General features: G+C 44.8%; 1 protein-coding gene and 1 long non-coding RNA gene across 4 annotated transcripts; one reads left to right on the top strand and one right to left on the bottom strand.

Annotated features, from left to right (window-relative positions):
• Positions 1-760: 760 nt before the first annotated feature.
• Positions 761-2,947, bottom strand: LOC123440559. Of its 3 annotated transcripts, XM_045117133.1 has the most exons (4): positions 2,433-2,947; positions 2,196-2,237; positions 1,250-1,280; positions 761-1,078 (listed from the first exon to the last, which is right to left on the bottom strand). In XM_045117133.1, the coding sequence occupies exons 1-4, from the start codon at positions 2,749-2,751 to the stop codon at positions 1,075-1,077; spliced, it is 396 nt and encodes a 131-aa protein (XP_044973068.1). In that variant the 5' UTR covers positions 2,752-2,947; the 3' UTR covers positions 761-1,074. The 3 variants fall into 3 exon arrangements, 2 of the variants coding, with proteins under 2 accessions (XP_044973068.1, XP_044973060.1); XM_045117125.1 differs by lacking the exons at positions 761-1,078; positions 1,250-1,280 and adding an exon at positions 1,378-1,803; XR_006630331.1 differs by lacking the exons at positions 1,250-1,280; positions 2,196-2,237; positions 2,433-2,947 and adding an exon at positions 1,162-1,240.
• On the top strand, positions 2,430-8,211 carry LOC123440580. The gene is made up of 4 exons (XR_006630332.1): positions 2,430-2,514; positions 2,956-3,008; positions 6,958-7,809; positions 7,885-8,211. It is a non-coding gene; the product is annotated as an uncharacterized LOC123440580 (long non-coding RNA).
• Positions 8,212-16,349: the final 8,138 nt, after the last annotated feature.

Below are 16,349 nucleotides of genomic sequence, written 5' to 3' on the forward strand. Positions count from 1 at the left end.
AGACATGACATCTAATTCCTGCATTTTTCCCCGCGTTTCGGACGGACCCTTAGCAAGGGGCGAACCCAAATAACAATGAAATGTCAAATAGCAACAGGGAGAAGAAGAGAATGAGAAGCTGGGGTTGTGGTATCACTTAAAAGGCCACATGTCTTTGGACCATGAGACCATTAGCCGAAAGGAAAAAGGTAAAACCTCGTCTACTCCTTTTGCACATATATTTCCAGCTGAAGTCACATGTTACTTCGCTAGGCGCCCCGCTAGGCACGATCACTGCCAAATCAGGAGTCTGCCATATCACTGCCAAATCATGCAATCATACATGGCTAACTGTCCAACCCTGCTCCCCCAGCCAGCTCGCTAGGCACGTACTTGAACGCGACCAGAAGAACATGCATTCACCTCTTTCCTCTTCACAGGAAGCAACATCCCAGCAGGCAAAAAGGGGCCACACACTATTGAAGCACCAATGGGAACATAGATCGTGCAACCAAATAGCAGCACCCAGGCAACAAGTCTTGCGCCCATAAAGGCCACAACAGCACACACCAATGATCAAGCCATCAATTATCCACAGAACAAAGCAATGACAGACCGAGGAGGCCAGTTCACACCATTTCACAACACCGCAAATGACACCGGATGAGCCCTGCAACTGCAAGACCCTCCTCGAGGACACAAATTTGGCCCTCGGGTACCCTCGGACACTACGTCTGAAAATTTACTTCATTTGCATCCCTACATGCATTACTGATGTAAGTTGAAGTAGATCACAGGACACCATAGTATGTAAACTCTGCTGTAGCATGAAGTCTTTTGACAAGAACTTATAGCATACTATAAAGTTAAAGCCATGGGTTGACGCATTCACATTCTTCCAACCGAAGAGCAGGAGTAAAACCACATGAAACTCCTACATTGATCTCAAACCGCAAAGTTGACATTTCTTTTTTCAAGGGGTAGCAATGTTATTTCTTGGAACAGAGCATCTATAATTTATATTATAATATCCTAATCCAACAAATTCTGATATGTTGTTTGGCGACTTTAAGTGCATCTGGCCTCACTCGGGTTTCACCTGCAAGGAATAAGGAATTGAATAAATACGATTCTGTATTATAGAACTTTGATGAATGACTGAATATGGAGTTTGCTGCATACAGGGGAGCGAGAACGGGATAAACTTCTGGTCTTGATGCAAAAAATATGAATAATGATATGAAAGATTTTACGTCCTTTGAAGACTTACAGCAGCAGGTGATAGGGATCTTGATGATGACCTGCAAAATATTCCCACAACCAACAAATCGTCACTCACTAGTATTGCACTCATATTGTTTGATCACAATATGTCTACACCTATGCACATGCCATGAGACTGGGCAGATTCTCACCCTTGCCCCACCGCCCATGTCTTTTGCACCACAAAATAAATTTGCAAATTACAAGCCTTTATTTTTCAACAGGTTTATGGTAAATGGAAAAGTAGACACTATGGGTTGATGGTTTTGATCCAACAGGTAAAATCTACTAAGCATTCAAGCCAAGGTTTATATGCGAGACCGGGCCAAAGTGCATATTTGAGAATACAAGTGCTCAAGTCAACAGTAATACAATACAAATATACCACAGAATCGATCCCATATATGCTTAGTGCCAGCCTTCCTATCGCTGGTTGTACTCCACTTTCCATACAGTAACATCACAATCCAGCAGAACTATCCAATGCCCAAAGACATCCTTTGATTCTGAACGTTCCAAAATCCTACCAATGCAATCCCCAGACAGTCGCATGGTCCAGATCTAGTAAAGAGAAGGGGAAATCTTGAAAGATGGACAGCTATCCGGTTATGCACACATGTTCAATAGCCAGACAGGGGAAACTCAAAAGAGCAGGCCATTAAGGAAAACAATGCATCAGAAAACAGAGGCCACAAAGCAAACCAGAAGGGGATTCCAGAAGTTCAAATATCACAGGCCATATTTTATTTCTTCTTCTTGTTTTGCAGGTCATTTTTTATTTCTTCCTAACAGCCCTTTTCCATGAAGTTCCTTATCTGGGGCCACATAAGTATTACCGTATCATCTAAAATACTGAATAAACGACAGTAAGAACCTGACAGCGCCATTTCTGCAAAAGCGTGTACTTTTCTAATACCATAGATGCAGATACCTAGTGTTGTCAAGTTCAATACCTTGCTTTAACAGGTGAAGGAGATCGAGAAGCAGATCCAGACCTGGATCAGTGAAGTATACACATGTTAAGATGTAGGAAAACTACCCTGGAATTGACAATTTGGAATTGGGGGGGGGGGGGGGGGGGGGGGGGGGCGAGGGCGGTAAAGGAATTGGGCAATTCCAAGATACCCGCCCGCGCCTGGGTCAATTCCGAGCTCGTACCCACCCACGGAAAGTCTTGGAAAAAGACGTACCGCTTCGCTCGGCTCCGTTCATCTTGGCTCTGTTCCGCTCGAGGCGACTCCCTCGTCGTGGAGGCAACCGGTGGCGGCGCTGGTAAGCTGCTGCGCGCTCTCCCTTCTCTGCCTCCTTCTTCCCTCCTCTCCCTTCTCTACCCCGCTTTTCTTCCATGGCGCCACCAAGTCCCGTGCCCCCTGGAACCCTAGATGCTGCCGTGTGGACATCGGACGGGGGGAGGAGGACCCTGCGCATGACGGTGGTTAGGGATTTCTGAGGGGCGCCATGCCCTACCCGAGCCCATGAGGAAATCGGCTGTGTAAGCTGGCCGAGCATGCCCTGTTTTTGGCATGGGCAATCTCTGTTTTTTTAGCCCGTGCATGGGCATTCTCTGTTTTTGGCTGTGTAAGCTGCCACATTCTCTGTTTTTGGCCTGGAACATGCCCACTGTTTTCATTCTGTAACCTCTGTGATTGATACAACAAGCTAAAAAATAGAATTTGTAGATTCCTTAACTTGTTATTTACTTGTAATGTGTAGGTTTCAAGGCAGATTGAGGATTTCGAGTTAGAATTTAGGCGGATTTAGCCAAGGTATAATTATTTTGTGTTATGCTTCTCTGACATGTTTTCCATACTTATTCCTACTTATGTTGTTATTGTGACTTTATTCGATTTTTTTATATATTATTATGTGTGCAAAATAATATATAAACATTCAAATATACACATACTAATTTTTTTTCATGCATGTACACATGATTATATTGTCCAAACTCCAAAAAACATCGAATTCCATGATATGTACATCCAAATAGGAATTGGAATTGGGTCACACCCTTTGATTCCATCAGTAAATTCTATGCACAACCAAACAACAGAATTGGAATTGCTGCTCAATTCCTTTCCATCTTGGATTTGGAATTCACGGGCCGATTCAATTCCAAGCAGTTTTTCTTGCATCCAAACAGAGAGCAAAATCAACGTGTCCTAAATCTCAAAAGACTTTATTTTGCAAGATTGTCTTATAGCACTTTTGACGTAACTCGAGAGAAAAAATTGACCTAATATATGCTAAACATCATATCTAATACTACAAGCAAAACAACCAACAAGCAAGATCTGATATTGTAAAAATTCTTAGCAAAGTATATTTTAAGACAACCTTACAGAAAAATAATTTATACTATAAAATACGAATACAAAGTGAGCAAGAATAAATATTCTAACAAAACAATGACCATAACACATTACCTCGACAAAAGCATAAACAGGAGGCCTTGGAGGAATTTTCAAATCGATATCGACAATAGGACCATACTGCAGAAGCAAAGTAATAGAAGATTAAATTGACATGCAGGAATGCTTCTCTAAACAGAAAAAACATACTGTCACACCAAATTGGCTTGCCTTCTGCAAATCCTCTTGCAATACCCACATAGGATGACAAACTTAAGACGTGCCATTTAGGTTAAGGTGAAATATAACTGATTTTTTTTTGGTGAAGAATAGAACTGAAAATTTGACATAATTCAAACTGAACACTATTTTAGATATTACATCATAATGACGCAGTGAGAGGCTGAGAGTACATCTCGACTGGCGTTACAATATCAGGCTTTCTTGTCCAGTGCACACAACCGCAACACTCTCAATAGTCAATAGTCTATGTTACAAGAAAAATGAAAATACAGCATATGCATTTCAATTTAACAACACTTACATAACCTAATACATCGATTCATATATAACAAGAAGTTATGAATTTATAACCTCCATGTCTGACTGCTACGTGCTGCTAATGCAAATTAAGTCTAAGCTGGTATCAGAACATATTAGCCACCACCTTGCCACTGAACTGAACTGGCGATTTCATAATAGAATAGAAGCACCAAGGCAAGGTACAGGTTAAAAAAAACTATTTAGAACCTAACCTTGTACTAGAAGATATCCTCGATTTCCCTCTCGCGAATGTCCTCGGGGAGATTGCCCACGTAGATGGTGCGGTTGTTACGTCGGCTCATCGTTCCTGCCAGAAAGGAAAATTTCAGATCAGCAAATAGCTAGCTCGCACCATTTCGGCGGGAATCAAATAGCAGAAGCGGCAACCGAAGTTCAGGGATCAATCAAGAGAAATCCCCGACCCATTTGGCCAAGGAAAAAAACCCGACCCAGTTGCTCGAGGAAAAAAAGAAACTATAATAAGTAAACAAACGAACAAGCATTGCATCTCGCCTCTCCGAAACCACCAAGACCACGACTGCGGCTAACACGATAACTCTACCGCTGAACCCTAAAAAACAGGACGTCGTTACCGCGCGGAGAGAGGGGAAGGAAATGAGCACGAAAGAGCAGCAGCGGTCAGGAGGGAGGTGTTAGATTGATCTCTCACCGCATGGGCCCAACGGCCCACCGGGCCTTGATCTATGCGCCCTGATCGGGGACGCCCAACCCATTGTGGTTGGTGGGCCCCTCTGACCCGCGCTATATAAAGGATGGTGGGGTGCCGGGGCACGAACTACGAGATTCATCGCCATCACACCCCTACCGACATACCTATTCGATCTAGGTTAAGCGCGGTGCCCATGGGAAGCTCCACCCACGCCTAACCCTTCTTCTCCATCACCGTCGTCGCTACCACACCGATGGAGGACGGTGCGGGCTCATCCGGCTCAGGACAAGGTAAAGTCACGGGGTTGTACCAGATCTATCTATGCCTAGTAGATCCACGTTCTATCAATGGTATCATGAGCCACTAGGCAAAGATTTATTCGGTTGAATGAAATCAAAAAGAAAGTTCCTTCTTCCTCACCCCACATGAACCCTAGATGGGCAAGTATCGAAGATGGCCTAGGGCCTCGTCGGAAAAGAAGCGTCGTCGCAAGGCCGCGCATGTTCCTCTCGATCCCCACACGCATCGGCAAGCCGAGGTGTGGGGAAGAAGAACCTACCTCCTCGGAGGCTAAGTACGGATCAAGATCCAACAAGAAAACAAAGAAATAAATCAGATCCGATCCGAAAAAGGCAAAAAAAGGGAGGAAGGGAACATGCAAAGAAAATCACAAGAACCCCACGGGGGTTAAGGGCTCCATCACCAAATCCCTCGACGGCGTCGCGCTCATCGCAAGGCAGACGCGCCGCCGGCGAGGGGGATGGCAACAAAGTTATTTTCCGAGTCTCGGACATGTTTAGCACCCACTTTTCGCAAGGGAAGTAGGCACCCCAACACACCACTTGACGGCGGCGCACTCTCCCTCGGGAGAGGGCGCGCACCAGCAAAGGGAGTGAAGGGGGCCGCCGCTGCATGAAAGGGGAAGTTAGCCGGTGGCCAGATCTGAGCCTACCTCGGCGGGGCAAAGCAACCGCCGCGTGAGGCAGTGGCTTGGCCACCACAGGCAGCGCACGGCGCGGGACCTTTCGGTCGGCGCTGCCGGCGGCAAGAGCCACAGCTCCTGACGGGGCCTGAGAGCCACCGCGCTAGGAGGGGCTCGGCCACCCGCAGGTAGCGCCCTGCGAGACAAGCCACATGGACGAGCGCACGCGGCGTGGATGAATCAACCCCACCGCCGGCGGCTGCTGTCAGGCTCGCGAGGAGCTGCGGCTGTGGCTCTGTCGCGTGAGGAGCTGCGGCTGTGGCTCTGTCGCGCGAGGAGCCGCGGGAGCAGAGGCCCAAGGGAGAGCTGCGGCGCGCTCGAAGAGAAAAACGGGGATGAGAGCGGCGCTGTGGGGGGCAAATGTCGTAGGGTTTCTTTTCGATGGGGAGGCGTTGGCCCTTTTGTTCCCCCGACAGTCGCGCCTGACCGTCGGATCCCATCCGACGGCACGGGACAAAACCCTAAAGATCTCGGGCTTTCGGGCCGCATGGAGGCGCCGCGCCAGGCAAGGCCTCTGGCTGGCAAGCCGGCGTGGGAGGCGCCATCTCTTGGCCACAAGAGGGCGCCGGCCCAGGCCGAAGCATTTACTGGTGGCCGAAAGGAAAAGGCCACAGGCCGGCCCAAGTCAGCCAATTTCTTTTAGATTAAGCAAATTTATTATCTGACTATTTTAGGTAGATTCAAAAGTTTTTTTCTAGACATTTTTCCTACAAAAATATGTTTAGAAAATAGCAAATAAAAATGTTCAAAGTTTCTGTTAATTTAGACAAAATTGTAATGTTATTTTTCTGAAAAGAAAAATAAAAGTGTTTCTGAAAATAAAATAGTTTTTCAGAAAAAGAAAGTTCATGATCTTTATAAAAGACTTAATAAAGTTCACGAATTTTTATTAAATGACAGAATTATTTTCTGTAAAGTTAAAAGGCATATGAAATTTTATTTCACGTTTTCCGCTGCTAAATGAAATATGAAATATGGTCATGTTATTATTCTGACCAACGTTGTTTAGTAACATGATCATGTTGCATATTGCAAAAGATGCATTTATTTCTATCATTTGCCCAACGGTAATGTAGATTAATTTACATAGGCAATTGTATGATTATTTTAACCAACGTTATTTAATGCATATGATTGTCGTACTGACTTCGCTTATATGGTGATTTCAGGAGGTTTTCACCTGATGAGTTGCCTCAAGGACGTTCCTACGCTGAGAGGGGATAATTACTCTGAGTGGAGGAAGAAGGTAGACATGGCTTTGTGCATTGATAAGGTGGACTGGGTTCTGGTGGAACCACAGCCAGTTGCACGAGAGCTGGGAGAAAAAGCAATGGGATTATGGCAAAGAGGAGATGTCCTACTCCATACGTAACAGGTTATGGATAAATGCCAACAAGAAATGTTTGGCGTTTATTAAAACACCATTAAGACCACCATCGTGGGCTCGATAGCAGAGTGCCCTACTGCAAAGGAGATGCTCAACAAGATAAAGAGTCAGTTTACTGGCTCTTTTAAGACATATGTCACCCAGTTGATCAAACAACTAGTGACAGAGAGCTACAATGGAGGTGGGCATGGCATAAGGGAGCACATCCTTAGGATGAGCAACACGGCAGCCAAGCTTAAGCCCATGGATGCGGATCTGGAGATTAAGTCAGCTCTCCTCGTCCACCTGGTCATGGCTTCGCTGCCTAAGGAGTTTGAGACCTTTGTAGTTAACTACAACATGCAGCCCGAGACATGGGATGTTGAAAAGGTCATCGCATTGTGCTCACAAGAAGAGGAAAGGATTAAGGCTTCACATGGTGGCTCCCTTAACTATGTGAAGGAAAAGAAAAAGGTTTTCCCACCTAAGCAGAATTCTCCCTCAAAGCCACAGAGCAAGCTCCAAGGCAAGGCTCCCGCTTATTATCAGCCAAAGCCAATAATAGTAGACAAGGACACTTGTATGTACCGCAAGAAAACAGGGCACTATAAGAAGGATTGTGCTGCCTGACTAAAGGTCTTCATGGCAAAGAGAGGTAACTATATTGTTTCCTTAGTAAATGAATATCTGTATGTAAAGTTTTTAAAATCTACTTGGTGGATTGACTCAGGTGCAACTGTTCATGTTGCAAACTCTTTACATGGGTTCAGTTCGACGAGGACCATGTGCCAAAACGAAAGGAGTATTGAAGTCGCAAATGGTGTCCAAGCAGAAGTTAAAGCTGTAGGTGACGTCTCCTTGCAGTTATTCGAAGGATTCAAGCTTTTGCTTAGAGATGTGCTTTTTGTGGCTTCATGTAATAGGAACTTAATAAGTGTGTCTCGCTTAGACAAAGACAATTATCAATGTGTTTTTGGACATGGTAAATGTACCGTGTGGTACAATAATGATTATGTAGGCAATGCCTTTCTTCATGATGAGCTTTATTTGTTATTAATTCATGACAAAGTGAATTATGCAAATACTATGAATGTGCAAAGTTCTTCGTCGAACAACGAGCAAAAGAAAAGAAAGAGAACTCACGACTCCTTGAAACTATGGCACTGTCGATTGGGCCATATTTCCAGGGGAGAATAGAAAGATTAATCAAAAGCGAAATTCTTCCAAAGTTGGAGTTCTCTGACTTAGAACAATGCGTAGATTGCATTAAAGGAAAATACGTAAAATAGATAAAGAAAGGTGCAAACCGAAGCACAGGAACACTGGAAATTATCCACACTGATATTTGTGGACCGTTTCCGGTGAAAAGTGTGGATGGTTATGATTCATTCATAACATTCACAAACGATTACTGCCGCTTCGGTTACATTTATCCAATCAAAGAAAGAAATGAGGCATTGGATAAATTCAAGATATTCAAAGTTGAAGTTGAAAATCAGATTGACAAAAAGATTAAGATTGTGAGGTCCGACCGTGGGGGGGGAGTACTACGGTCGACACACACCATATGGCCAAGTCCCTAGACCTTTTGCAAAGTTCTTGTAGGAGACTGGCATTGTCGCCCAGTATTCAATAACGGGCGAGCCTCAGCAAAATGGGGTAGCTGAAAGGCGCAACCGTACCCTCATGGATATGGTGCGCAGCATGATGAGCTACTCCGACATGCCATTGGGATTGTGGATGGAGGCGCTTAAAACCGTCATTCACATTCTCAACAGAGTACCAAACAAGTCGGTGCCCAAAACACCGCACGAGCTATGGACAGGAAGAGTGCCATCCCTGCAACACTTCAGAGTGTGGGGATGTCCAGTTGAGGCCAAAATGTTTAATCCAAACATTGGAAAGTTAGATCCGAAGACGGTGAGTTGCCGTTTCATTGGCTACCCTGATAGATCAAAAGGTTTTCGTTTCTACTGTCCTCACAGATACACAAAGTTTGTGGAAACGAGACATGTTGTCTTCTTAGAGGACGAAATGATGAGGGGGAGCATGGTAGCTCGGAGAATTGATCTTCGGGAGAAAAGGGTGCATGCACCCATTCCGATGATTCAAGAGCCATTTTTCTCGCTACCCGCTGTAACTCCAACGATGACAACTATGGGAGAAGACCCGAAACCTGTCCTTCAGGAGCCGACTGAACCCGTTGTTGATCATGAAAGGGAAGTGCAACAAGAAAAGGTAGAAAGTGTGCCAGACAATGAGGCACTTAGAAGGTCTAATAGAACAAGAAGACCTGCTATTTCTACTGATTATAAAGTCTATAGCACGGAAATGGTTCATATGGATGGTGATCCCACCACATACGAAGAAGCCATTAAAAGCCCTCACTCATCAAAATGGCTAGAGGCAATGGAAGATGAGATGAAAACGATGAGTTCCAATAATGTTTGGGACTTAGAGATTATTCCTAAAGGAGCAAAGACAGTAGGCTGCAAATGGGTCTAAAAACAAAGTATGACTCTAATGGAAATGTTGATAAGTATAAAGCCCGACTTGTGGTAAAAGGATTCACGCAAAGAGAAGGAATAGACTACAATGAGACATTTTCTCCAGTCTCTTGTAAGGATTCCTTCAGAATCATAATGGCACTAGTTGCTCATTTTGATTTAGAGCTGCATCAAATGGATGTAAAGACGACATTTCTAAACGGAGATTTAGAAGAAGATGTCTACATGAAACAACCCAAGGGTTTTATCATGGAAGGCAAGGAAAATATGGGATGCCGCCTAAAGAAATACATTTATGGGCTAAGGCAAGCCTCTAGACAGTGGTACATAAAGTTTAATGATACTATTAAAAGGTTTGGATTTCAAGAAAATGTTGAGGATAATTGCATTTATGCAAAGTTTAAACATGGGAAATATATTTTCCTAATCTTGTATGTGGATGATATCTTGCTTGCAAGCAATGGTATTAGTATACTACAAGAGACAAAGAAGCTTTTATCCTCGAACTTCGACATGAAAGACCTTGGTGATGCATCATATGTTTTGGGCATTGAAATTCACCGAGACAGGAAAAATTGGAGTCTTAGGACTTTCACAGAAAGCATATTTAGAGAAAGTTCCCCAAAAGTATAATATGCACAAGTGTAAAGCCACGCCTGCTCCAATAGTCAAGGGCGATAGTTTTCGGAATCACCAATATCCCAAGAATAAGTACGAGCTCGAAGAAATGAAAACAGTACCGTATACTCCGGCTGTTGGAAGTTTACAGTATGCACAAGTGTGCACACACCCTGACTTGGCATTTATCACCGGGGTACTCGGTAGATATCAAGCAAATCCAGGCCAAGAGCACTGGAAGATGGCAAAGAAAGCTCTGCGTTATGTGCAAGGTGTTGGGGAACGTCGCATGGGGAAAAAAATCCTACGCGCACGAAGAACTATCATGGTGATGTCCATCTACGAGAGGGGATTTGGATCTACGTACCCTTGTAGATCGCACAACAGGAAGCGTTAAGAAACGCGGTTGATGTACTGGAACGTCCTCACGTCCCTTGATCCGCCCCGCGAACCATCCCACGAACCGTCCCACGATCCACTCCGATCTAGTGCCGAACGGACGGCACCTTCGCGTTCAGCACATGTACAGCTCGACAATGATCTCGGCCTTCTTGATCCAGCAAGAGAGACGGAGAGATAGATGAGTTCTCCGGCAGCGTGACGACGCTCCGGAGGTTGGTGGTGATCTATCTCAGCAGGGCTCCGCCCGAGCTCCACAGAAATACGATCTAGAGGAAAAACCGTGGAGGTATGTGGTCGGGCTGCCGTGGCATTGTCTCAAATCAGCCCTAATACCTCAGTATATATAGGAGGGAGGGGGAGGGACCTGCCTTGAGGCTCAAGAGAGCCCCAAGGGGTCGGCCGAAGGGGGGAGGAGGAGTCCTCCTCCAATCCTAGTCCAACTAGGATTGGAAGGTAGAGTCCTTCTCTACTTTCCCACTTCCTCCTTTTTTTTCTTTTTCCTTTGATTTTTTCTTCTCTTGTGCATAGGGCCTCTTGGGCTGTCCCACCAGCCCACTAAGGGATGGTGTGGCACCCCTAAGGCCTATGGGCTTCCCCCGGGTGGGCTGCCCCCCCCCCCCCCCCTCGTGAACATCCGGAACCCATTCGTCACTCCCGGTACATTCCCGGTAATGCCGAAAACTTTCCGGTAATCAAATGAGGTCATCCTATATATCAATCTTCGTTTCCGGACCATTCCGGAAACCCTCGTGACATCCGTGATCTCATCCGGGACTCCGAAGAACATTCGGTAACCAACCATATAACTCAAATACGCTTAAAACAACACCGAACCTTAAGTGTGCAGACCCTGCGGGTTCGAGAACTATGTAGACATGACCCGAGGGACTCCTCGGTCAATATCCAATAGCGGGACCTGGATGCCCATATTGGATCCTACATATTCTACGAAGATCTTATCGATTGAACCTCGGTGCCAAGGATTCATATAATCCCGTATGTCATTCCCTTTGTCCTTCGGTATGTTACTTGCCCGAGATTCGATCGTCAGTATCCGCATACCTATTTCAATCTCGTTTACCGGCAAGTATCTTTACTCGTTCTGTAATACAAGATCCCGTGACTTACACTAAGTCACATTGCTTGCAAGGCTTGTGTGTGAGGTTGTATTACCGAGTGGGCCCCGAGATACCTCTCCGTCACACGGAGTGACAAATCCCAGTCTTGATCCATACTAACTCAACGGACACCTTCGGAGATACCTGTAGAGCATCTTTATAGTCACCCAGTTACGTTGTGATGTTTGATACACACAAGGCATTCCTCCGGTGCCAGTGAGTTATATGATCTCATGGTCATAGGAATAAATACTTGACATGCAGAAAACAGTAGCAACAAAATGACACGATCAACATGCTACGTTTATTAGTTTGGGTCTAGTCCATCACATGATTCACCCAATGATGTGATCCAGTTATCAAGCAACAACACCTTGCACATAGTCAGAAGACCTTGACTATCCTTGATCAACTGACTAGCCAACTAGAGGCTTGCTAGGGACAATGTTTTGTCTATGTATCCACACATGTATCTAAGACTTCATTCAATACAATTATAGCATAGATAATAAACGATTATCTTGATACATGAATTATAATAATAACTTATTTATCATTGCCTCTAGGGCATAATTCCAACAGTCTCCCACTTACACTAGAGTCAATAATCTAGTCCTCACATCTTCATGCGAATTACATTGTAATAAATCTAACACCCATACAGTTCTGGTGTTGATCATGCTTTGCCCGTGGAAGAGGTTTAGTCAGCGGGTCTGCCACATTCAGATCCGTGTGCACTTTGCAGATATTTACGTCCTCCTCCTCGATGTAGTCGGAGATGAGGTTGAAGCATCGTTTGATGTGTCTGATCTTCTTGTGAAACCGTGGTTCCTTTGCTAAGGCAATGGCACCCGTGTTGTCACAAACATGGTTATTGGATTCAGTCGCTCGGCACCACTCCAAGATCCGTCATGAACTGCTTCATCCAGACACCCTCTTTAGCTGCCTCCGAGGCAGCCATGTACTCCGCTTCACATGTAGAATCAGCTACGACGCTTTGCTTGGAACTGCACCAGCTTACCGCACCCCCATTAAGAATAAATACGTATCCGGTCTGCGACTTAGAGTCGCCCGGATCTGTGTCAAAGCTTGCATCGACGTAACCTTTTACAGCGAGCTCTTTGTCACCTCCATATACGAGAAACATCTCCTTAGTCCTTTTCAGGTACTTCAGGATATTCTTGACCGCCGTCCAGTGATCCACTCCTGGATTACTCTGGAACCTGCATGCCATACTTATGGCCAGGCTAACGTCCGGTCTAGTGCACAACATTGCATACATGATAGAACCTATGGCTGAAGCATAGGGGATGGAACTCATATGCTCTCTATCTTTATCAGTTGTTGGGCACTGAGTCTTACTCAATCTCGTACCTTGTAAAACTGGCAAGAACCCCTTCTTGGACTGTTCCATTTTGAACCTTTTCAAAACTTTATCAAGGTACGTGCTTTGCGAAAGTCCTATCAGACGTTTTGATCTATCCCTATAGATCTTTATGCCTAGAATGTAAGCAACTTCTCCTAGGTCCTTCATAGAGAAACTTTTATTCAAGTAATCCTTTATGCTCTCCAAAAACTCCACGACGTTTCCAATCAGTAATATGTCATCCACATATAGTATTAGGAACGCCATAGAGCTCCCACTCACTTTCTAGTAAATACAGGATTCTCCAACCACCTGTATAAACCCAAATGCTTTGATCACCTCATCAAAGCATTTATTCCAACTCCGAGATGCTTGCGCCAGTCCATAAATGGATCGCTGGAGCTTGCACACTTCGTTAGCATTTTTAGGATCGACAAAACCTTCGGGTTGCATCATATACAACTCTTTCTTAAGGAAACCGTTAAGGAACGCCGTTTTGACATCCATCTGCCAGATTTCATAATCGAAAAATGCAGCTATTTCTAACATGATTCTGACGGACTTAAGCATCGCTACGGGTGAGAATGTCTCATCGTAGTCAAATCCATGAACTTGTGAAAAACCCTTTGCCACAAGTCGAGCCTTATAAACGGTCACATTACCGTCAGCGTCCGTCTTCTTCTTAAAGACCCATTTGTTCTGAATAGCCTTGCGGCCTTCAGGTAGTACTTCCAAAGTCCACACTTTGTTTTCATACATAGATCCTATCTCGGACTTCATGGCCTCCAACCATTTGTTGGAATCCGGGCCCACCATTGCTTCTTCATAATTCGCAGGCTCATTGTTGTCCAACAACATAATTGATAAGACGGGATTAACGTACCACTCTGGAGTAGTACGCGGTCTCGTCGACCTGCGAGGTTCCATAGGAACTTGATCCAGAGTTTCATGATCATCATCATTAACTTCCTCCTCAACCGGTGTCGCAACGACAGGGGTTTCCCCTTGCCCTGCGCCACCATCCAGAGGGATGAGAGGTTCGACAACCTCATCAAGTTCTATCTTCCTCCCACTCAGTTCTCTCGAGAGAAACTCCTTCTCGAGAAAAGCTCCGTTCTTAGCAACAAACACTTTGCCCTCGGATTTGAGATAGAAGGTATACCCAACTATCTCTTTTGGGTAACCTATGAAGACGCCCTTTTCCGCTTTGGGTTCCAGCTTTTCAGGCTGAAGCTTTTTGACATAAGCATCACATCCCCAAACTTTAAGAAACGACAACTTTGGTCTTTTGCCATACCACAGCTGATATGGTGTCATCTCAACGGATTTTGATGGTGCCCTATTTAAAGTGAATGCAGTTGTTTCTAATGCATAACTCCAAAACGATAACGACAAATCGGTAAGAGAGATCATAGGTCGCACCATCTCTAATAAAGTACGATTACGACGTTCAGACACACCATTATGCTGTGGTGTTCCAGGCGGTGTCAACTATGAAACAATTCCACATTTGTCTTAAGTGAGCACCAAACTCGAAACTCAGATATTCACCCCCACGATCAGACCGTAGGAACTTGATCTTCTTGTTACGATGATTTTTGACTTCACTCTGAAATTGCTTGAACTTTTCAAATGTTTCAGACTTGTGCTTCATCAAGTAGACATAACCATATCTACTCAAATCGTTAGTGAAGGTGAGAAAATAACGATATCCGTCGCGTGCCTCCACACTCATCGGACCACACACATCGGTATGTATGTTTCCCAACAAGTCACTTGCACGCTCCATTGTTCCGCAGAACGGAGTTTTAGTCATCTTGCCCATGAGGCATGGTTCGCACGTGTCAAGGAATCAAAGTCAAGTGACTCCAAAAGTCCATCGGTATGGAGTTTCTTCATGCGCTTTACACCAATATGACCTAAGCGGCAGTGCCATAAAAACACGGTGCTATCATTGTTAACTCTAACTCTTTTGGTCTCAATGTTATGTATATGTGTATTATCACTATCAAGATTCAATATGAACAATCCTCTCACATTGGGTGCATGACCATAAAAGATATTACTCATAGAAATAGACCAACCATTATTCTCTGACTTAAACGAGTAACCGTCTCGCAATAAACAAGATCCAGATATAATGTCCATGCTTAACGCGGGCACTAAATAACATTTATTCAAGTTCATAACTAATCCTGATGGAAACTGAAGTGAAACTATGCTGACAGCGATTGCATCAACCTTGGAACCATTTCCCACGCGCACCGTCACTTCATCCTTCGCCAGCCTTCGCTTATTCCGTAGTTCCTGTTTCGAGTTGCAAATATGAGCAACAGAACCGGTATCGAATATCCAGGCACTACTACGAGAGTTGGTTAAGTACACATCAATAACATGTATATCGAATATACGTGATTTTTCCTTGGTTGCCTTCTTATCAGCCAGATACTTGGGGCAGTTGCGCTTCCAGTGACCCATACCCTTGCAATAATAGCACTTCGTTTCAGACTTAGGTCAAGCTTTGGGTTTCTTCGTCGGATTGGCAACAGGCTTGCCGCTCTTCTTTGAATTACCCTTCTTTCCTTTGCCGTTTCTCTTGAAACTAGTGGTCTTATTCCCCATCAACACTTGATGCTCTTTACGGAGTTCTAACTCTGCGACTTTCAGCATCGCCAACAACTCGCCGGGTGACTTGTTCATCCCTTGCATGTTGTAGTTCAACACAAAGCCCTTATAGCTTGGTGGCAGTGATTGAAGAATTCTGTCAGTGATAGCCTCTTGCGGGAGTTCAATCCCTAGCTCAGCTAGACGGTTTGAGTACCCAGACATTTTGAGCACATGTTCACTGACAGACGAATTCTCCTCCATCTTGCAAGCATAGAATTTATCGGAGGTCTCATACCTCTCGATCCGGGCGTTCTTCTAAAAGATAAACTTCAACTCCTGGAACATCTCATATGCTCCATGATGCTCAAATCGACGTTGAAGTCCTGGTTCTAAGCCATACAAGACTGCACATTGAACTATTGAGTAGTCCTCCTTGCGTGCTAACCAAGCGTTCTTAGCATCTTGGTCAGCCGCGGCGGGTGGTTCATCTCCTAGGGCAGCATTAAGGACATAATCCTTCTTCCCAGCTTGCAGGAGCAACTTAAAATTACGAGCCCAGTCTACGAAGTTGCTTCCA

The sequence above is a fragment of the Hordeum vulgare genome, chromosome 1H (genome assembly GCF_904849725.1).
Source record: "Hordeum vulgare subsp. vulgare chromosome 1H, MorexV3_pseudomolecules_assembly, whole genome shotgun sequence".
Classification (NCBI taxonomy): Eukaryota; Viridiplantae; Streptophyta; class Magnoliopsida; order Poales; family Poaceae; genus Hordeum; species Hordeum vulgare.